Raw genomic sequence first — 22,395 nt, 5'->3', positions numbered from 1 at the left:
AACCTTCTTAAAGTGGTATATGACCCCCTGGGTCTAATTGTTTCTTTGGGATTTGGAGAGGTTTTTTCTCCTATGGATCTTTCCATGTACCACATAAAAATATCAACATCAACAGAGAAATCCTATCTCAAAAAACCAAATATATGTATGTGTGTGTGTGTATCTCAACATCAAATTAGATTTCAGCACTTTATGGCCTGCTCATCAGCTCCTAGGCTCCACCTACAAAGCTGAGAGAGGAGAGGTTTGCCTTCGCTTCCTACAAAATCAAGCAGGACATGAGGGAAACTCTGTGTGTCTCCTCTCAAGAAGCGACCGGTGTTACTGGCTCTGTGCAATCTGATAACCCCACGTTCCCATTTGCAGGAGATGTTTAGCTACATCATGAGATGCCGCAACACACCATACAACCTCAGAGAGAGGGAGTCACTTTGAGGGGAGCTCTACTTTGGGCTTTGAAGCCTCTACACCTTGTATGATTACAATTGACTCAACAATTTAGAAAAGAAAAGTTTTTTGGAAATATAATGATCCGAAGTAAACTTGACCATAAGCATATACAAAGAGTTAAGAATACAATTAGAAAACCATCTTGGGGGCGTGCAGTGGGATGAGGAAGCAGACTTGAGCCAAAAGCAGAAGCAAAACTAAGCGTACAGAGGAGAAAGTAGAAACCCATCGTAATGTCTACTGCTGCTCACATGATAAAATAGAAATGACTCACACGGTGTTTTTCACATTTGGGTCACAATGAATATTTTAGCTCGCATGTTCCTGAAAGTGAATTAACTTTTGGATAACCACGCAGAAAGGGCTCAAAGGATGAAGCTAGGTCTCTAGGATCCTATGTCATTCTTAGATGCTAAAGACCGAAGGAAGTGGTTCTCAACCTTCCTCCTCATGCTGTGACTCTTTAATACAGTTCCTCATATTGTGGTGACCTCCAACCATAAAATTATTTTCATTACTACTTTATAACTGTAACTTTGGTACTGTTATGAATCATAAAGTAAATATCTGTGTTTTCTGATGGTCTGGGGTGATCCCTGTGAAAGGCTGCTTGTTCCCCCCAAAGGGGTCGTGAACCACGGGTTGAGAACCACTGACTGAGAAGCACACAGGTGATCATAAGACCTCACCAGACATGAAAAGGATCGGTACGCTGGAGCCATCCAGTAAGTGACTACTGACCATAAAAGATGAATTCCACGGAGACCTCAGCGGAATCACAATATAGATGACACTTTATGTACATCCATGTTAATAGTTCACATAAGGACACCCGAAGTTTATGAAAACTCATGGCATCTACAGAGCCGTCTCCCTGCTGATCTGGTAAGGGGTCAGTAGTATGAAGTGTTCCCGATGTCTTTTCTCAGCTTATCCCTTTCTCTCTGGAAGAAATGGTTCTCAGTGTGGATCCAGTTGTTCCATCTCCTCCTGGCTACCCCGCCCATCATGGCACTGTGAGTAGATTGGCGTTAGAATGTGATAGCCCCAGCCCCATCTCCCTCCTCCAGCTAGCCCTTTCTAGTTTTTGTTTGCCAAGAAGAAGCAATACCATCTGGAGGAAGAAGGAGAAGAGCAGATTGTCAACTCACAGCAAGTGTCACTTCATTTTATTGGCTCAAGCCAATTTTGTTATATGAGTCAGTTGGAAATTATAATTTTGGAATATATTAATGGAATTTTAAATGAAGAAGTCCCTTGTAGAAAAAAGTAGTCTAGGGCCAGCGTGGTTGCTAAAGGTGCTTGCTGAACAAACCTCATGCCCTGACTTCAATCCCAGAACCCACGTAAAGATGGAAGGAAAGAACCGACTTCTCAAAATTGTCCTCTCACCTCCACATGAGCCCAAACACATCAAACACATACATACATCAATAGCAAAATAAAATAAAATTTTTAAGGAAAAGAAAAACGAATCTAATTCCATCATTAATAGTCTCAGTAAGTGACAAAGATGGGATTCTAACTCAAGTCAGTATATTTTCTGTGATATTTGGGAAGTATTTATAAACAGGGGTTGTAATGCATGAGCTTGTGACACAGAGGAACTGGACATTTTTAACCTACAAAGGGGAAGGACTGGTGACATTATCATTTTAAATACCCATAGGGCTGGTATATATGAAAGGGCTTGAATTTACTCACTTGTTATCTTGAGGAGACCAGGACCACTATGGGTGCAATATAGGGAAGGTTTTTTTACACTTAAGTAGAAGACCATAGATTATATATAAGCAGCTAAAATTAGCCAGAACAATTTCTTGAGAAATAGTGAGTTTTCTGACACTGAGGCATTTCGGGGCAGACAGAAAAATAGTGCAGTATGTTCTGGTCTAACCACAGCAGAGGAGCAAGGCCTGTGGAAGGGGGAACTGAGGCATGAAAATCATTTGAATGGGGTGACCTTTAGGAGAATATGATTCTTTACAATCTGGAACCAAATAAGGGTTTCATTCTTGCCTCTGAACTCTAAAACCTATCTTCCTATCTGTTTGCAATAGTTTAAATTTTAATCTATTTCATATTTCAGGGTATTATGCCCTGAATATTTGATTTGAATGCTGTGGCAGAAGGTCACTCACGTTCATTTATTTTCTTTTACTCTTATACACTGGCAGGGAGTCTTTTGAATCCATTATGCAAACGCACGCAAATAATATGCAAATGCTGTGGCCTCAGAAAATGACAAAATCTTACGGCCTTAACGGAGCCATCAGACCTTTCTTGAAGACAGAAAGTAATATGCCTTTTCAGAGTCTCTGGGGTAGGGGACAATTTCCCGGGAGTGATATTTACATGACATTGGAATTGGTGGCTCAGAGCAGGCTTCACTTCACATTCTTTATGTTTATGTAGGGCTTTAAGGTTAGGAAAGCATTTTCCTACATATCATCCCATTTGATCCTCATAATTACCCCGTGATGTAAGCAGGGCAGCTCTGGCTTTTCAGCTGAGAAGCTACTCTCTGAAGTGCAGTGTCGAAGGTCACTCAGTTGGTAGGCAGTAGACCAGAGGCTTGGTACCAGCCACCCTTAGGTCCATACCATAATGGATGCCTTCTCTGAAGTAAAGCGGCCTGCCATCACCTTTATTGGCTTAGACCATGCTTTTGCAATTGGTATCTTCAGAGGTATGCTTGTTGTCAAGGATGGAATCTCATGAAAATGCCTAGGTACTGAGAACAGATGGACTATAGCCCAAGTGAGATTTTCAGGCCCATTTTCAATTTCTGATGTGGGAGGTCCTTCTGTCTATGTGTTGCTTTTATTGGTTAATGAATAAAGAAGCAGGCTAGGCCTGTGTGATAGGGCAGATAGAGCTAAGGGGGGGGGGGACTAAACTGAATGCTGGGAGAAAGAAGGCGGAATCAAGGAGAAGCCATGTAGCCCTGCTGGAGACAGACACCCGAACTTTACCCAGTAAGCCACAGCCTTGTGGCGATACACAGATTAATGGAGATGTTAAGATATGAGTTAGCCAGAAATACACTAGAGTCATTGGACAAGCAGTGTTTTAAATAATATAGTTTCTATGTGATTATTTCGGGTCTGAGCCCCTAGGTGGCCTGGAAACACACAAGTGGCCTCACACAACAAAGCCTGGTGGTGGTGACACTTACCCTTGATCCCAGCACTCAGGAGGCACAGACAGGTGGATCTCTGTGAGTTCGAGGCCAGCCTGGTCTACAGAGTGAATTCCAGGACAGTCAGGGCTACACAGAGAAACCCTGTCTCAAAGAAAGAAGAAAAAAAAAAAAAAGATTGACAGGTGAACGTTCTCTATTCTGGCTGCTGTTTAGCTGTTTTAGGAGGCTACTTACTCTTTGCCGTTGAGGGTAGAAGTGTGTCTCTTATGTGAGACCACCTGGATCTAAAGCCCCATTCTTCCACGCTCTGGTGATGTGGTCTTCGAGAGGCTATTTGCAGTTTCTGTAACTATAAAATGAGAAGAAAGAGAGAGAGAGAGAGAGAGAGAGAGAGAGAGAGAGAAGAACTCTGGTCTATTAAAAACATAAGTGGTAGCGACTTTGGTCACTTTATTGATGGCAGTGACATAGCATGTAGTATCTAAGGTCGTTGTAGAGTCTGAACTAGGAACTGGGCTCTTAGAAGCGGAATGGAAGAACAGCACCACCAATTATCTCTCATACATCAGCTGGTTCAAGGGTAGAAAAAGGCCTGTGGTAGCTAAGTATTTACTGAGTAAATGCTTGAACTTTTTCTTTCCCTGCTGCACCTTGGCCATCGTAAGAATTACCACTCTTTCAATGGATTCTCTCTATTTCTTTTTCTTTTGTCTCTTCCCCTTCTCCTTACTCAAACAGGGTTTTCTGCAGCCTGGGCTGGCCTCAAACTTCTTATGACCTTAAACTGCTCATCCTCTTGCTTCTATCTCCCTAATGCTGAAATTAAGGGACTATGCCCACGACTGCTTTATTGGTGCTGGGGTGCTGAACTTGGAGTATCATGCATGCTAAGAAATTACTCTACCAATTGAGGTACAGCCCAAGGCTTCAAAACTATTTCTAAGGGAAAAGGGACCCTGAGTTGAGATTTTTAGTTCTGCTGCGTTGGCCAGGCTGTTGTGTCTTTTAAAGCTGTTTTGTTTAACTTGAGCCAGGTGTGAGGGCAGAAAGGGGGTTCCTCCTGAGCTGTTAAAACAGCAGTCCTAAGTCACCTGGGCAAGAGAGAAAGCAATCCCCTTCCATAGGAAGATCAGGAGCGCTCCAGGAAGGGGCTGAGGTTCAGCTAGCAGAACTGTGGAAACTGTCACCTCCCGCCCTAGTTCCCAGTTTTGCAGCCCTCCCATCTGCTGGAGCCGAGCTCTCTGCCCTGCCAGCATGCTCAGCACTTCTCCCAGTCACCCCGAAGGACAGCTAGCAAAGTGGTATCCGACATGAATGCAGATTCCGGCATTTCCAGCCTCTCACAGGGAGAGAGACTAGAAGGTCGGGAGGGTGGGCCAAACCCTTGAAATTGGCATCTGGCCAATGGGAAGCATCACAGTCTCTAAGGGCTATGCAACTGGTCCGCACTGGTCAGGAAATGCACTGGGCCATCCTGGGGCAGGGTTCTCAGTTATTTTTGGCCAGGATGGTTGGTATGCAAAAAGAACTTCCCTTTTCTTCTTCTGCAGCGCAGACCCACAAATGCCGAGCGGTTCACACAGCGTTGCCGCTTAAGATCAACCTTCCGAGTACCTCTCTGCCTGCCAAATCGCCAGGGCTATTAGAGCGTGATTATACGGCTTGGCTCTGAGCATTAGCTAATCCGACCCAGCTGGGCTTGCTCTGGACCTGGGATGGCTCTGGACATCAGCTGCTTCTTTTTAGTGGCGCTCTTTTCAGCCAGCTGTGAAGCCATCGCCTCCTCAGATCTGACGTGCACTGAGGTGAGTCCAAACCATGTCTCTACCCAGCTGACGCTTGCTCAAAAATTTGAGATTCGGCATACAGACTCATGTGAACCTTGGCTTTAAGTCTCTACTGTCCTAATGAGGACAACAGGAGATAGCAATAGGGTTTGGGTGCCAAGGACAGACCCTCTCAATCCTGACACCTAAACTATGAGAGCCATTTGTGTGCCATCGCAGCACATGGCCTCTAGCCACAGAGTCCTTCAGTTTCTTGGCTGCCACAGTGAGGATTAGTAAAGACAGGCCCATTCCAGGCTTCAGAACAGTTAAAGGATCATTCTGAATGAGATTGGTTTTCTCCTCCAGTTGGACACCCTTCCGTCTATCAGAATACCCCGCAGGAGTAACTGAGACCCAAGCCAACGCCAACCTTCTGTTTCAAACTGTAACAGTAGGAAGTTGTAGAGAGGAAGAGAGAGAGAGAATGGCCTCCGTCTTTTGCCACGTAAAATGATTCCACCTTCCTCCCGCTCTCCTTGACTCTGGCAAGTGGCCAGTCCCGTATGGGCATGCCTGACAAAGGGTGCAGGCAGAAAAGGGCGGTTTGCTAAGTTGCTTTCCTACTTTGGGACTGAAAGGAGAATGTAAGCCAGGGATAGTTAGGGGCAAAAGGAATCTGAGACCATAGTTAGAAGTCAAACCATTGACCTAAAACTCAAGGCTAAGACTTCCCAGATGAGGGTATGAATCAATGTCAAAGCCAGGACTTGAATGAAGTCTGAAACAGAAAGCTTGCTAGCCATTTGAGTGGATTCAGGCTGTTCACAGACCAAACAGATACGATACCCAGGAAATATCAAGGCAGGGATGGAATATTAATTTCCTCAGGCTTCCAGAACCAGTGCTAGAGAGTAAGGAAAATTACATAATAGGACTTATTGTTTGCCATTTCTGGAGGCTGGAAATCCAGGACTGGGGCTGAGGCAAGGTCATTTTCCTCTGAGGACTTTCTTCTTGGTTTGTGATAGCTGTTGTCATTGCTGTAGGCTAGAAGATAGTGGCAAGGTCGTTTTCCTCTGAGGACTTTCTTCTCGGCTTATAGATGGCTGTCTTTATGTGTATCCAGTGTACCATCCACAAGGCTTAGCTGGGTCTAAGTTTCTCTTATGAAGACATTAGTTGTGTTGGACTAGGACCTGCCTAGGTTTCCTCACTTTACTGTAATCTATCTCAAAAGGCCTCATCTCCAGTTATAGTCACATGAGACACAAGGTCCTGGGAGTTAAGGCTTCAACCTAAGAAGTTCAGGGGTGGGAGAATGGGAGACAACTCAGGCTATAAAAGAAATAAAAGAAGAAAGGGGCTTCATCAACCCCAGCTTCTCCTCATTCAAGTTGGGAAGTTGGTTTCACACATCATGCAGATGGCATGAAGGGATTGGGATGGGGATATCCCCTTCTCAGTGACCAAGGACGAATGCTAGTCACGTGCTGACCGCATCCCCAGATGGGATAAGCTTCCCATTCGATCGCAGTTCCACAGAAGTGGGCTATTTGCAGTACTCTGTTCTTAACTGGGGAATTCAGCTTTCAAAACCCTGCACCTAGGGGAAGCCTGTGGGTCCTTCTGAGACGGCAAGGAGTCCAGGAAGGGTGAGCTTGCCCGAAAACTACAGCAGAGCTACAGAAGCCGTCTAATCACCCACGGTGGTCACAGGCTTCTGAGTTGCCAGTTCCCTTTTGTACATGACCCCTGCTTTGGCAGAGGGAAGAAGGAGGAGAGGCAAAAAGAAAGAAACTGCCTGGGGTAGGCCCTCAGTGCCATGCCTGTCATTCATGGGAGTAGGGCACAGTGTCCCAGGTCGCTAAAGGCCCTGTATGAAGACAGTGAAGACTTCCATTTGCGGTAAACACGTGGTAGTGAAATCCTTTAAAACAACGTCCCCACCTCTAGCTCGTGATTGCCCTCTGACACATGTCTGAATTGAAATAGCCTTGCAACCCATTCCGTGAGCATTAGAGCTCTATTTTCTCTTTCTTCTTCTCTCCTTCTTTCCTTCCAAGCAGCAGAAGTTGAAGGCTGTTTAATGCATGAACACGATGGGCCATGTTCCAGACCTCTATGCCACAGATGAGGGGGAGCAAGACTGGTTAGGAGAAACGTGTGCCTTTGATTGTCACGCATGGTCCTCTCACATTCAAGTCACCCCGGTTCTTTCCACCCAGCCTTCTCCTGGCTTTCTTTCCTGCCTCGCTCCACTTCAAGCATGATCAAGCACTCATTGCCTGTCTGTTCCTGTGACCCACTGTCGTGAGCTTGTCTGGCCCAGCGTGATAATAAGAGTTGTGTTTAGGTTTTTGCCTTCTTTTCAGCTTATTAAACTTTGTTGAAGCAAAACACACATGCAGAAAGTTCACATGGCCTTACCTAGGCAGTTAAATGCATTTTGACCCACGAACACAGCCAGGTATTCCACATGCAACTCAAGGCACAGATGTACTCAGTACCTCAGAAGCCCCCAAGCCTCCTCCAGGCCATGAGTTCCTCAAAGACATCTAGCCTTGTAACTTCTATCATCATGGTTGCTAGTACGCTCTTAAAAAATAACTTTATACAGTAGGGACCATATCGTAGGAACTCCTTTTGCCTGAATCCTTTTGACTGGCATTAAATTGGTGACACTTTCAGATGACATGTACGAAAGTGATTTGTCAATTCCTAGTGTTCAATGACACACTGTTTGGTGGGAGCCCCCATCGTCTATTTATTCCTCTACTATTAATAGGAAACTGCATTATTTATAAGTTTTGGAAGTTATATATGACACTGGTTTTAAGCTTTCTTGATTATGCCTTTCTTTAGAAATCAAATAAATTTATTTTATATGAGTACCTGAATAGATGTATTTCCCATAGTGTGTGTGTGTGTGTGTGTGTGTGTGTGTGTGTGTATGTATCTTGTAGACATCACAGATTTATAAAGCATCACTAATAATTAACAGCCCTTGGCACTGCGTGTGACGTTTCATTGCTCCTGAGTCTTGTTAACATTTGATAATAAATGTGCGCCATCCTGATGGCTGGGAAGGAGCATTTCATTGGGATTCAATTTTTATTTCTCCGATGAATTATTAAATTGAGAACATGTTCACAGTTGCTTACGTAGTCCTCTCTCCTGGCACTGCTGAGAGCCCAACCCAGTGCCACCCTCCTTCTGGGCAAACATTCTGACACTCATACACCCTCAGCCCTCAGCCCTCTACAGCGACATTTGTGGGGGTGCAGTGCTTAAGTCTTTTGCCCATTTTCTCCTTTGTTGTCTTGATGTGATAGCCAATATATATTCTTCTACTCTGAGACTTCTCTTTCAACTTTCCTAAAGGTATCTTTTGCCAACTGGAAGTTCTTAATATTATTGTAACTTGATTGAACATTTCTTCCCTTAATTTTCAGTACATTTCTGTCCAGTTTAAGAAATCTTTTGTCTACCCCAAAGCTATGATGATATTATTCTACAGTTTCTTCTGGAAGATTTATTGTTTCATATTTCTAAGTTTTAACAGCTCAAAAACTGATATATATATATATATATGCATATATATGCATGTTGGGTAGAAGTCAGAACTGATATTTTAATAAATTTTTTTGCTTAAGAAAAGTTTCGACCTATACCAAGCTCTGAGAAAATTATAATAAAAACTCATGACCACTCCACAGAGAATCCTCTGTTGCTAAATGCCCCATGTTCTCTGTATGCGTGTAACAAAATTACAACCATGACCAGGCCTTTAGAGACTAGCGAATATTCAAACTATCTGGAATGCAGTGCTGTCATTGCTGCTGTTGGAATATTTTCAGGGTACTCTGAAATAGTTCCTTGGACCTGCAGGCTTGCTCCCCACCCCCATTAGAAATGGGCTCATCTTAGTCACTCTGTCCATTCAAAACCAGGTAAGACAAAGTCCTTCTGTATCTAGGAATGGGGTGGGCTTTACTTGGCAGTGCCCTCTTTGAAGAACTCCAACTTCACAGATGCACTAGCTTCCCAGGACCAGGATGATGGGGAATGAGATGATTCCTGAAGCAGGCACTCGTGCTCGGGGCTAAGGTCCTTTGTCTGGAGACTTCTCAGCGCACACTGGTAGGGTGTGCTTCTTATCCCCAAGCTATAGCTGGTAAGAAGAGAGGCCCAGGCAAGACAGTTAATGCTTAGACTTGGAGACAAGCAGGCTATTTCTGCAGAGCAATGGTTCTCAACCTTCCTTATGTTATGACCCTTTAATACAGTTCCTTATGTTGTAGTGATCCCCCAATCACAAAATTTCTTCATAACTGTAATGTTTCTAACTGTTGTGAATCATAATGTAAATATCCTCTATTCCAGATAACTGTTATGTGACCCCTGTGAAAGGGTCGTTCCACTCCCCACACCCCCCCCCCCTGCAAAGGGATTGTGACCCACAGGTTGAGAACCACTGCTGTAGAGGCCCAGAAAAAAAAGGTTTAATTGGAATGTCCTTCACCTGAAGGAGTCAGCTTGACAACACAATTTTAGGGATGTGTCTTCCCAAGAGGCTTCATTTGTTGTTTTGTTTTCAGAGAGTAATCTTTGCTCTGGAATTCAGCTTACCAGCCACATTGCTCAAGCTGTGATTAAAGGAAGGGGCTGGGGGTGGGGTCAGTGCTTCCTCATGCATGCATGTGTCAAGTGAACTAGACGTCTGAAAAGCTGGAAATAAGCATTCCAGTGAAATCCAAAGGCTTCCAAATTAGAAAAATGTCTCAACACTTGCAAGGAGAGAAAATACAGTGGGATGGGAGCAGAAACAAAATAACCTCTTGATGGAAAAAAATGCAAAGGAACACCTGGAGGGAGAGGGGGTTGCAGCTAGGAAGGAAACTTGCTCTAGGTAAAGAGGCCCAGCTCTGAGCCAAGCTGAAGACAAAGTGGCTGGCAGGGGTCCCAGTGCACTGCTGGTCCTAAAGAAATGTGTGCAGCACAGGCATCCGAGTGGATTTGCAGCAGTTCTGAAGGGTGTGTGCAGATGCAGAAATCTGTGTACCTTTGCAGCAGCTCTGCATGGTGTGTGCAGTTGCAGAAATCTGTGTAGCTTTGCAGCAGCTCTGCATGGTGTGTGCAGTTGCAGAAATCTGTGTAGCTTTGCAGCAGCTCTGCATGGTATGTGCAGTTGCAGAAATCTGTGTAGCTTTGCAGCAGTTCTGCATGGTATGTTTAGTTGCAGGCATCCGAGTGGCTTTGCAGCAGCTCTGCAGAATGTGTACAATTGAAGGCAGCTGAATGCATTTGCAGCAGTGCTATAGGGTATGTGCAGTTGCAGGCATCTGAGTGGCTTTTTTGCAGCTCTGCAGGATGTGTGCGGTTGCAGTTGTCTTAGTGGTTTTGCAGCAACTCTGCAGGATGTGTGCGGTTGCATGCATTTGAGTGGATTTGTGGCAGCTCTGCTGGCACGGGCATTCACATTAAGAAGGATGGGCCCATCTGCAGTGCAGTCAGCCAAGGTAGACGAGTGAAGAAGCAACTTCGGAAAACTGTCCATCTCTAGGTAGAATAATTACATGGGGCTCGTGGAGCTGGGGCGTGGCGGGTGTCTGCCTGGGAGGAAAACCCGAGGCAAGTGGTCCTGGCAGTGGTGGAGCTGTCTGTTGCTTTCCTGCATCCTCTGAAGGATGCTCATTCCTCTGGTCTATGCTTCCATGCTGTGCTGTTAGAATTCACCCAAAGCTTTGACCCTAGTCCTGGTGGTGAAAAAGACACAAGCTCACCATTGTAGAGCTTCTTCCAAAATGTAATCTCTATGGAATTCAAGCCCAGGAAACATATGGAACCACAATAGATGGTGTTCTGGCACACATGACCATACAGTTCTTTTACTTTCTAAAAAACAAATCAGTGTCCTAAGAGACTGAAGAATTGCCTTGGAGTAGAGAAACCTGTGGAAATTTGACAGCAAATGCAAGGTATAATTCCAGATTGGAAAAACAGAAAATTATCTTGGAGACCAGCAAAGTAAAGACTGCTGAATAATAAGTGGAACCAATGTTAAACATCCTGAGTTGATAATGGGGACTGTGGTTATATGTCCTTGTTCTTTTTAGTTTTAATTCTTTGTGTTTTCTACAGCATGCCTCCAGATCCCACCCATCCCCTACCTCACACCAAAATAAAAATTAAGAGAAAAGGAGGGGGGGAGAAAGGAAGAAGGGGAAAATCTTGTCATGGAAGCTGCAGTGTGACACAGTGAGTCACACAGTAAATCCTTTATCCATATATTTTTATACTTAGGCATTTTTGGAAAAGAATCTGTTTCGAGGCCCCTGGTCTCTGCTGCACCATCTACTCTGGGCCCTCCCTGGAACTCTTCCTGAACATATCATTGCTGCCCTGTGTCATAGAGATCTTGCAGCCTTAGGTCCACAGGACTGATACCCTCCCTTCCCTGTGCTCCAGCAGATCAAAGACGGGGAAGATGTTGGGGCAGGCCAACACATAACCCTGGCCCTGGGCCTGAGTTCTGGGCCTGGTTTTTGGCAGGGTTTTTCAGACCACCAGCTCTCCCCTGTCCTTGCCACCTGGGTGAGCTCTCCATCATTGCTCTGGCTAGCTTACCCCTTGCAACAATGAGCAAGGGGTGGTGGTCAATTCTCTGAGTTTCACATCCTCAGGGTCCGATCTCCACATCTATACCTTCAGGGCCAGGTCTCCTGTGTTGCCCAGGTGAGCTGTAAGGTCCACTCACCCAATTACTACTACAGCTGGTGAGGGGCAGAAACAGCTCTCCCACCTGCCTCAGGAGCTGACCAGTGGGGGAGGGCTTCTCTCTACCACCCATGCTGAGATTAGACAAATGAGTAGTGGGAACAGCTCTCCCATGTTTACAACCTCAGGGCTGGCTTTACCCACATCTCTGCTACCAGGGTTGGCTCTACTGTGCTGCCCAGGTGAGCAGCAGGGCCTGCTCTCCCAAGTGCTGCAGTTGGTGAAGGGTTGGGCCAAGTCTCCCACCTGATGTAGGTAGCGAGGGGCGAGGAGAGGAGGGCATCTTTCCCTCACCCATGCCTCTCACACAGCCTGTGAGAGGGGCGTGATCGCTCTCCCATTTTCATGCCCTCATAGCCAGTTCACCCGTGCCCATGCGAACAGGACAGTATCTGGTGCAGCCCTGGAAAGGTATAGCATCTCTCTCCTGAGTACTTCAGCTAGTGAGTGGCAAGGCCAGTTCTCCCTAGTATTCCAGTCAGTGAGGGGTAGAGCCCTATCCTCTTTGCCATTGGTGGTATCAGTAGACAAGGACATCAACAGAGACCATGGCTGTAACAGAACCTGAATCCAGAGATGGGGCCCAGCAGAAGCATAGCCTTGGGTAGCAATGAAACCACCCACGGCAGCCCACTCCTCATCTCTTTTGCCTCTTCAGATATGCCTCTGTCCACAGGACATAAACTATTTTGTCTCTCTCCCATTTCACTTCATCCATTTGCTCACCATAGTAGCACCTGTCTGCCTGGTGCCACGAGGGGCTGAAGTCTCCTTGTCCCGCTTAGAGTATTATGGCTCTGGGCAGGATCATGCTTTCTCGTCACAAAGAGATCAGAGTAGTGCCCAACAGTCTGGGCTGGAGACCTCTCTAGAACCTGGGCTAGAAAGCCCAGGCTATGACATTGAGTTTGGCTGACCGTAGCTGCATGGCATGGGGTGAAGGGGTTTCTCATATATCCTTGTCCTGAAGGAGGTATAAACAGAATATCTGTAACTTATAAAAGATTCCATTCCAAAGGACTGAATGACAGTAATTGTATGTGTGTGGTCACAGGTTCACACTACTAGCCTTAAAAAGTAAAATCAAGGCTCTCCTTCACTTTACAGCTAATATCCACTAATGAGTGAGTGCATATCATATTTGTCTTTCTGTGTCTGGGTTACCTCACTCAGGATGATTTTTTTTTCTAGTTCCATTCATTTGCCTTCAAATTTCTTGATGTCATTGTTTTTAACAGTTGAGTAATATCCCATTGTGTAATACATTTTCTTTAGCCATTTTTTTGGGGGGGTCTGAGGTACATCTAGGCTGTTTCCAGGTTCTAGCTATTACAAATAAACCTGCTGTAAACATAGCTGAGCAAGTGTTCCTGTATGATTGAGCATCTTTTGGGTATTCCCAAAAAGTCTAGGTAACAAGAAGAGCCCGGTGCGGGGGCAGGTGCGAGGATCTCCCTGTGAAGGGAAAATAGAAGCAAAGTATTGGTGGACTGGAGGTGGGTCAGGATGGGAACTTGGGGAATTGAATTTAGGGGTAAATTGAGGGTGAGATTACAGAAGATGAACATAAAGAGGGACTCAACGGAAATAAATACCCCTGAATCTCCAAGGATAACCCCAGCTAAAGCTCCAACAATAATGGCTATGCTACGTAGCCTGAACTGACAATCTCCTGTGATCAGATTGACGACTACCCCAATTGTCATCAGAGAGCCTTCATTCAGTAACTGATGGAACAGATATAGAGACCATCAGCCAAACATTAGGCGAGCTCAGGGAATCTGACTGAAGTGGGGGGGGGAGAGATTGTAGGGGCCAGAGGGGTCAAGAACATCACAAGAAAAGCCCAGAAACTAATAATCTGGCTCATGGGAACTCACAGAGACTAAACCAACAACCAGGGAACTGACCTAGACCTTATACACATATGTGACAGTTGTGTAGCTTTGTTTGCTTGTGAGACTCCTAACAATGGGAGCAGGCACTGTCCCTAATGTTTTGACTGGCTCTTGGGAACCTATTCCTCATACCGGACCATCTTGGCCAGTCTAAATACAAGGGGAGGCACTTAATCTTACTGCAACTTACATGCTGTGCTTTGTTGATACCCATGGGGTGCCTGCCCCTTTCTGAATAGAAACAGAGGAAGAAGGGATTGGGAGGAAATGGGGAGGTCCTGAGGTAGAGAGAATGAAAAGAGAGGAGGGAGGAAAAACTGCAGTTAGGATGTAAAATAGATTAATTAAACAAAAATTAATAAGTAAAATCAACAGAAAATTATCTAATGGTTCTTATATGTTGCTAACTTTCATAGCCATAACAACTTTTTTTTTTTTTTTCTTTGGATTTTCGAGACAGTGTTTCTCCGTAGCTTTTGGTTCCTGTCCTGGAACTAGCTCTTGTAGACCAGGCTGGCCTCAAACTCACAGAGATTCGCCTGCCTCTGCCTCCCGAGTGCTGGGATTAAAGGTGTGCGCCACCACTGCCTGGCTAACAATTTTTATTGTAAAACTCTGACTGTAAAACGTGTAGGGGAAGGTGCCTGTGGAGCCCCAGGACCTGTTGGTTTGAAATTCTAAGTCTTGCTGTCACCCTTCCCCCAAGACATGAAGGGCAGCAGAGTCATTTCTGTTCCCATCTATGTGAAGATTTGTGGACCACGCTTTGATGGTCTTCCTGTCTGGCACTGGCAGACCCTGCCTGCCTCTCCTTTTTTGGCTCGGGTAAAAGAGCGATTTCACTTCCTTGCCTTTCTTTCCTCCTACTAGAAGCTCCCTCAGCTCCTGGCTCAGCAGAGTTTCTGCAACCTTTACTTTCTGAATCCCATTAGTGCAGTAAAGTGCTTAGGAAGCCCAGGAGAGACTGAATGAGAAAATAACTTCAGTGTCCTGAGCATGTATATTCAGAAGCAGGGAATCAGTAGCCTTAGGCCTTTCGCTGTGATACTATAATAGAGCCGGACAGATTGGCAGATTCCCCTTTCTCCCTACTTACATGATGTCAGATATGCCAGTGGGGACCAGAAAAGAAAAATGTCTCCTCCGAGCTAATAAGATCCATAGCAACACTGAGCCCACAGCCGTCCACACAAGTTCTCTCTGGGTGAGCCACAGTCATGGGCACCAGGCACAGTCTCGTAGCGTGCTTTCCCCCACCAGTCAGCTAAATCTAGATTTTAAATGCAAAGTGTGCATTTCAAGGACATTATATGGATGGATTTGTGACAGTGCCTAGAGGACTTTGGGTCTATAAACTGGAGAATAAATTATAGGGAAATATAAATATGGCATTTTCATCATCGACAGTTATAATAGCCTCACGGAATAGAAGGAAACCAGTGGTTTCCTGGAGATGCGCATGTGTAGTAGCGCTATGAAAAGTGCACCGAGCAGGAAATGGAGTTCAGCAAAGTGATGTAAATGGTGCCGTCCAGAGAACCTCGCCATCCAGGAGAAAAGGGAGATGTGTGTGCTTCTGTCTATCCAAGAAAAATCTGTTTGTAGACAACGGTAGGAAGGCAGCTGAACCAGAGTGCTGGTTGGGCACCCTCATGGACTACTGGAAAGCAGGCATGTGGGAAGGAAAAAGCAGAGGACAGGTGGTTGTTTAGTTCACCTAGGATGTGAGACCATCTGAGCACCGGTGATCCCTGGTGCTCATGTTCTTGTACCTCCAAGGATATTTTTCTTAGCTAGGAGCCTCCCTGGGCCAGGTAGACATCACCAGCCCACCTTGCTACCCACCCTCTTCCCACTCCTCAGCCACACCCACACCAGCCGCTCATGATACTGTGGTACCAGATAACCCTACACTTCTGCGGACTTCTGATGAATAGCATTTCCTATATAGTTAGTTCCAGATCTGTGTCTTGGATTAGAAGTTTAAGAGGCGACGCCCTTTAGATTTCAGGATCTAGCACTATGTTGGACGCAGGGTGGTTCCATAGACCCACACACAGTCTGGTAGCTACAGTCTGGAGATCCCAACAGGGAAGTAATTTGCGTTTCAAGGTTGAAATCCTCAAGATCTGTGCTACTTCTTTTTCCTTTTAATAGCGTGTTAAGCAAATTTGTTACAAAGTTACCAGCGCCTCAAATGCCCAGGAGGGTAAGAATTTGTCAGCAAACTCCCCTTCACAGTTCTCCCTCCTCCTTCCTGTTCTGTTTGCCTGTATTCCTTGTTTGTTGAGACAGGGTCTTGCCCTATCTCAGGATGGCTTAGAAGTCACAGAAATCCTCCTGTCTCAGCCTCTCATATGGTGGGGTTATGGAATGATTTCTCTCTTTTTATTTCTATTTTTTGCCAGAGTGTACTAAAGCAAATCTCAAACCTGTCATTTTATTTTTAGTTACTTTAATCTGCTCCTAAAGAGTCTAAGACCATTTCTTTCATCAAACCATAACCACTAATGTAACAAAAATTTCTATTTTCTTTCTGTCTCTCTCTCTCTCTCTAATTCATTATTTCTCAATATCATCAAATCCTGTCTTCAGAGAGCTCGGGGATTGTTATACTATGTCTTTCCCTAGCTTTTTAAAAATCATAACTAAACAAGGGTTAATATTATTTGCTTGCCTAAGTTATTATGTCTATCTTTTTCTTTTAAAATAGCTTTTCAACAGTTATTTTCTGTGCATACCCAAGCAAGCATGTGACCATGCACCATGGCACATGTGCGGAACCAACTTGCAAGGACAACTTGCAAGAGTTGGTTCTTACTATTCTGTGGGTTCCCAGGGAGCAAACTCAGGTTGGCAGGCTTGGTGGCAACTGCCCTTACTCACTGAGTCCTATCACCAGCCTCTCCTTTATCTCTTAACAAGAGTTTTCTTTCTTCCTCCTCCTCCTCTTCCTTTGCCCCCTACCTTTCCAGTTACACTATAGAATGTCCCACTATCTGTATTTGGGTAACTGTTGCTTTGTCATGTCTTAACTGAAATCAACTGAGTCACTCACTTGTAGCCATGAAGCCAGGTCTAAAGTCTTGACTGGATTCCAATCTATTCAGTCCCTCATGTGGACGCTTGTTTTGGGCAAGAATATTTCTGCAGGGTTCCTCTAAGGAGCACCACGTTTTTTTCAGCTGGACTCACACTGATAACAGTGCCGCTATTGACAATCTTTTCTCTCCCAGTACCAGAGGGTTGAACTCAGGTTTGTGCCCACTAGAAAGCACCCTTTGTTTGTTTGTTTGGGGGTTGTTTGTTTCCTGAGACAGGATCTTGCTGTGTAGCTCACATCATCATTAATTCAGAATCTCCCCGACTCCCTCCAATGTGCTCGGATAAGAGGTGCACCCTCCACATTTTGACTTACAGCCAATACCTTGCTAACAAAGTGTGTAATTTTCTTAATATCGTCTAATCCCTTCATTCAGAGGTCTCTGATGGACTACAAATGTCTTTTACCAACTGATTTATTTGAATCTTAATCTAATCAAGAGCAAGCGCTTTATCATTATTCCTTGTGCTAGCTTACTAAAGCCTCGTAATGAATAAGAATGTGCACATAAACATTTTGTGCTTTTGCAAGTTTATTTTGGGGAATGATAACTAGAAGTGGGACCGCTTTTCAAAAGGTAAATCATACATAATCTTGCTAGAGAGTGAATCAAATTACTAAATCCAATATTCATTTATATTGCTTCTCCCATCAGAAAGAAACCAACAAAACATACAACTGTGAAAATTTAGGTCTCAGTGAAATTCCTGGCACTCTCCCAAACTCAACAGAATGTCTGGAGTTCAGCTTTAATTTCTTGCCTACAATTCAAAATACAACCTTCAGCAGACTCGTAAATCTCACCTTTCTGGATTTAACCAGGTAGGTATTTCAGCTCCTTGTGCGCTCTTGACATTTTACTTAAACAAAACCATATTGTACAATCCAAGCACTTCTGATACCACCTATAGGGCCACAGATTTATTTATCCTTCCCAAGGAACACATTTCTGGTACTTTAAGATATATTGTAAAATAAGGCCAGTCAACTACGAGGAAAGTATTTCAATGGTGCTGTTAAGGAAGGCCTAAGCCAGTGGTTCTCAACCTGTGGGTCGTAACCCCTTTTGGGGGGCTGAATGACCTTTTTACAGGGCTCACATATTAGATATCCTACATATCAGATATTTACATTACAATTCTAACAGTAGCAAAATTGCAATTAGGAAGTAGCAGTGGTTGGGGGGGTCACTAAGCATGAGGAACTGTATTAAAGGGTTGCAGCTTTAGGAAGGTTGAGAACCACTTTTCTAAGGGTATTGATGGCAAAAGAGAAAAAAAAAATCTTGACCAGATCAGATGCTGTATTAAGCGGCATGTTAACCCAATTGGCTGTTACCGGGCAACAATAGTTTAGATGAAACTCCCAGATATCTCTATTAACATTGTGTGGTTGCTGTTGTTTTGTTTGCTTTCTGATTTGTTTGTTTTCTTTTTTAAAAAATCATGGTCTCTCTATGTAGTCCTAGTCTTCCACCAATTCACTGTGTAGACCAGGCTGACCTTGAACTCACAGATATTTTCCTGCCTTTGCCTCCTGAAGTATAGGATTAAAGGCAAGCACCCCTACATCTGGCTTCTATTAACTTTTGATTTATTTGTTATACACAAATTGGATTAAGAATTGCATCATCTATTCTAGAGGTGGAACCATGATTCCAATTGCTAAAACATAACCTGAAAGTTGTATCTGATTGCTGAACCAATGTTTGAGAACAAAGGGTAGAAGTATCAAAAGCAAGTGAGGGCGTACACAAGTTTGTGAGGAAAATGAGGGAAAGGAGGCTGATGCTTTCGTGACATCCGCATCCCTTGTAGCGGCTCTCCACACTGGCCCTTCCGCTCCTGCAGAGCGGGAGAACAAGGGACCATAGTCACCTTATAAGTGCCACTGTGAGATACCGTGACCAATATCACTACCTACTGGTGGGTGAATGAAGGAACCATTAGCGTGCACATGTGCCAACAAAGGGATGTGCACTCCTGTGCATGTGTGTGCTATCAATCCAGTATTTTTAGATTAATATCAAGATGGTGTTTTTTGAGTCTTTACTGTTCTTCAGTTCAATGGGGCATTTTCCATGTATCATTTAACACACAATAGTTCTTCATAAAACCCTTTTGTATTTAACTGATGAAAAAAAGAGGGCAAGACTACAGACCAGTGATAGACAGTGTGCTTAGCATGTGTTAGGACCTGGATTCAATCTTTGATAGCAATTCAGCCCCCCATGAGAAATTAATAAAGGGTGTATCATACACATATGTGTATGTATATAGTGTCTCCTATATCTTCTGTGTGATATATTTTATACTAAATTAAACAGTAAGTCACAGTTTGATTTTTACAATCACTGGGTTTTTTCCTTACAATTAAAAATAACCCCTGAGTGTTCACTCTAAAGGGGCAAAGGCTACAGAATAAATTCTAAATCAGAGTATTCAGAACTAAGGCTATTCATTAACCCAACAAATTATCCTGCGGGTGTGAAGGAAAGTTCTACTTTACTTTTTAGTGATGCTATTTTGCTATTGCAGACGAGGGATTTCTTGATTCATTGTTGTGCTGGTGTTTGCTCTTTTGTCCTCGTAAGCATGATTGCCAAATGCTCTTATCTCTTCGAGGTGCCAGATTTACTGGATACATGAAGATACCTTCCAAAGCCAGCATCAGCTAGACACACTTGTGCTAACTGCAAACCCGCTGATATTTATGGCAGAAACAGCACTGAATGGGCCCGCGGCACTGAAGCACCTGTTCTTCACCCAAACAGGAATGTCCAGTCTGGACTTTATCCCCGTGCACAATTTGGAAAGCTTGGAAAGTTTACATCTTGGAAGTAACCATATTTCCTCCATTAAGCTCCCCAAAAACTTCCCCACAGAGAAGCTGAAGGTTCTCGATTTTCAAAATAATGCCATCCATTACCTATCTAAAGAAGATATGGAATCTCTACGGCACGCCACTAACTTGAGCCTCAACTTAAAGGGAAATGACATTACAAGGATAGAGCCTGGGGCTTTCAAGTCAACTGTCTTCCAAAGTTTGGACTTTGGAGGGACTCTCGACTTGCTGGTTATATTCAGGGGTTTGCAAAACTCTACTGTTCAGTTGCTCTGGCTGGGGACATTTGAGGACATTGATGATAAAGAAATTAGTTCCTCGGTGTTCGAGGGCCTCTGTGAAATGTCAGTTGAGAGCATCAACCTGCAGAAGCATCACTTCCTCAACATCTCCTCGAATACATTCCACTGCTTCACCAGCCTCCAGGAGCTGGACCTGACAGCCACTCACCTGAGACAATTACCCTCCGGGATTGTGGGGCTACACAACCTCAAGAAATTAGTTCTCAGCGCAAACAAGTTTGATGACCTGTGTCAAATCAGTGCTGCCAGCTTCCCCTCCCTTACACACCTTTACATCAAAGGCAATGAGAAGAAACTTGCCCTTGGTACTGGCTGTTTAGACAACCTAGAAAATCTTCGTCTGCTTGATCTAAGCCACGATGACATCGAAACTTCTGACTGCTGCAACCTGCAACTCAAAAACCTGTCTCACTTACAAAGCCTGAACTTGAGCTACAATGAACCCCTGGGCCTAAGGACCGAGGCGTTCCAAGAATGTCCCCAGCTAGAACTCCTGGATTTGGCGTTTACCCAATTACATGTTAATGCTGCACAAAGTCCCTTCCAGAACCTCCATCTCCTAAAGGTTCTCAATCTCTCCCACTGCCTCCTTGACACCAGCAATCAGCATCTTCTCGATGGCCTGCCAGCACTCCAGCACCTGAACTTACAGGGAAACCGATTTCCAAATGGAAATATTCCAAAGACCAACCCGCTTCAGATCCTAGAGAGCCTAGAAATCCTGATGTTATCATTCTGTGATCTCTCCTCCATAGACCCGCAGGCCTTTGCTCAGCTTAAGATGATGAATCATGTAGATCTGAGCCACAACAGGCTGACATCCAGTAGCATCGAGGCTCTTAGTCATCTTAAGGGGCTATACCTCAATCTAGCTTCGAACAGCATTAGCACCATCCCCCCTGACCTCCTTCCCATCCTGTCCCAGCAGAAAACCATTAATTTAAGACAGAATCCCCTGGACTGCACTTGCTCGAATGTTTACTTTTTGGAATGGTATAAAGAAAACATGCACAGAGTCGAGGACATAGAGGCCACTCTTTGTGCAAATCCTCCATTGCTGCGGGGAGTCAGGCTATCTGATGTCACCCTGTCATGCAGTATCACAGCTGTGGGCATTTTCTTTCTCATCGTATTCTTGCTTTTGTTCACCGTTGCGTTGATTTTCGCAGTGAAATATTTTCTCAGGTGGAAATACCAACACATTTAGCTCAAGGTTTCCAGAGAAGGCAGATAAACGGTTTTATCAGAATTGTCCTAAGTAAAGGAAATGTCATCCACAGGTGACCAGACTTTTCTGGTTCCTAGTGCTGGGCTGGGGTTCCTTGAGCTTTTCCGAACATGTCTTACTCATTTGAATCTCCCATGATGCTGTGGTTAGAGGCCCATGCACTGCTGTGTGAGACAGAGCCACTTCCTCCTGTGAAAAGTGACCCACAACCACTGAACCCCCGATCTGAACCCCACCCATCTGAGAAAAGAGAGCAACATGCCTCAGTGCCCCCACCCTCTGCCCAACCCGGCTATGCTGGGGCCAACCCTGTCTTTCTCTCTCTCTCTAACTTCTAACATTTTGCTTGAGGCTGAGCTCCCTGTAATTGAGCCATTTGGGAAAGTTAGGCCCAACAAATTCTCAATGCTCATTTCAAATGACAAAAGGTAAAAAAATACAATGAATTTAAAAGACAAGACAAAGTAATAAATTCTGCTCTCGACCAGATTCTATTAGTCCCCTTGTTTTCTAAGGTCTTGAGAAACCCCTTTGTACTGTGTCAACAGTACAACACTTTGAAAGCTTCTCCCCGACCCATCCCTGAAGGTCGGATTTCATTCATTTCCCAACAAGGAGGTTTCCCTCCCCCTGTCTGGTATTCCACCTCTCGGGTTGCAAACTTAGAGGTGGGCTGTGGTCCAAACAGCTCATTTTATTCTCCAGGTTTCTGGTCCTTGGACCTCTCTCCCACAGGAACAGGGAGATGAATGTCTGGTTCCCAGGCTGGCCTTCCAAAGCCTGTTCCCTTCAGAGAATGTTAAGGAACACGCTCACAGGGGAACCTTGTGTATGTATGTGTCCCTGCAGACTAGCTGTCGGGAACATGACAAGGGAGAA

The 22,395-nt window shown here is 44.6% G+C and overlaps 1 protein-coding gene across 1 annotated transcript; it reads left to right on the top strand.

Moving 5' to 3' along the window:
• The first annotated feature begins 5,263 nt into the window (after positions 1-5,263).
• Cd180 (CD180 molecule) lies at positions 5,264-21,988 on the top strand. Its single transcript, XM_041663794.1, has 3 exons — positions 5,264-5,400; positions 17,798-17,964; positions 19,767-21,988. Exons 1-3 carry the CDS (start codon positions 5,311-5,313, stop codon positions 21,493-21,495), a joined length of 1,986 nt encoding a protein of 661 aa, XP_041519728.1. The 5' UTR covers positions 5,264-5,310; the 3' UTR covers positions 21,496-21,988.
• The last annotated feature ends 407 nt before the right edge of the window (positions 21,989-22,395 follow it).

Source organism: Microtus oregoni, unplaced genomic scaffold (assembly GCF_018167655.1).
Source record: "Microtus oregoni isolate MIOR12 unplaced genomic scaffold, Mior012 000014F_ref0000157, whole genome shotgun sequence".
Taxonomy (NCBI): Eukaryota; Metazoa; Chordata; class Mammalia; order Rodentia; family Cricetidae; genus Microtus; species Microtus oregoni.
The sequence above is the reverse complement of the archived record's forward strand: the minus strand, read 5'-3'. Positions and strand labels throughout refer to the sequence as shown.

Bases quoted from the DNA above. Each gene is read 5' to 3' on its own strand.
- Cd180 (XM_041663794.1), top strand. From the start codon at position 5,311: ATGGCTCTGGACATCAGCTGCTTCTTTTTAGTGGCGCTCTTTTCAGCC. The intron at 5,401-17,797 runs GTGAGTCCAAAC...TTCTCCCATCAG, and splicing joins CAGATCTGACGTGCACTGAG to AAAGAAACCAACAAAACATA. The intron at 17,965-19,766 runs GTAGGTATTTCA...TATCTCTTCGAG, and splicing joins ACCTTTCTGGATTTAACCAG to GTGCCAGATTTACTGGATAC.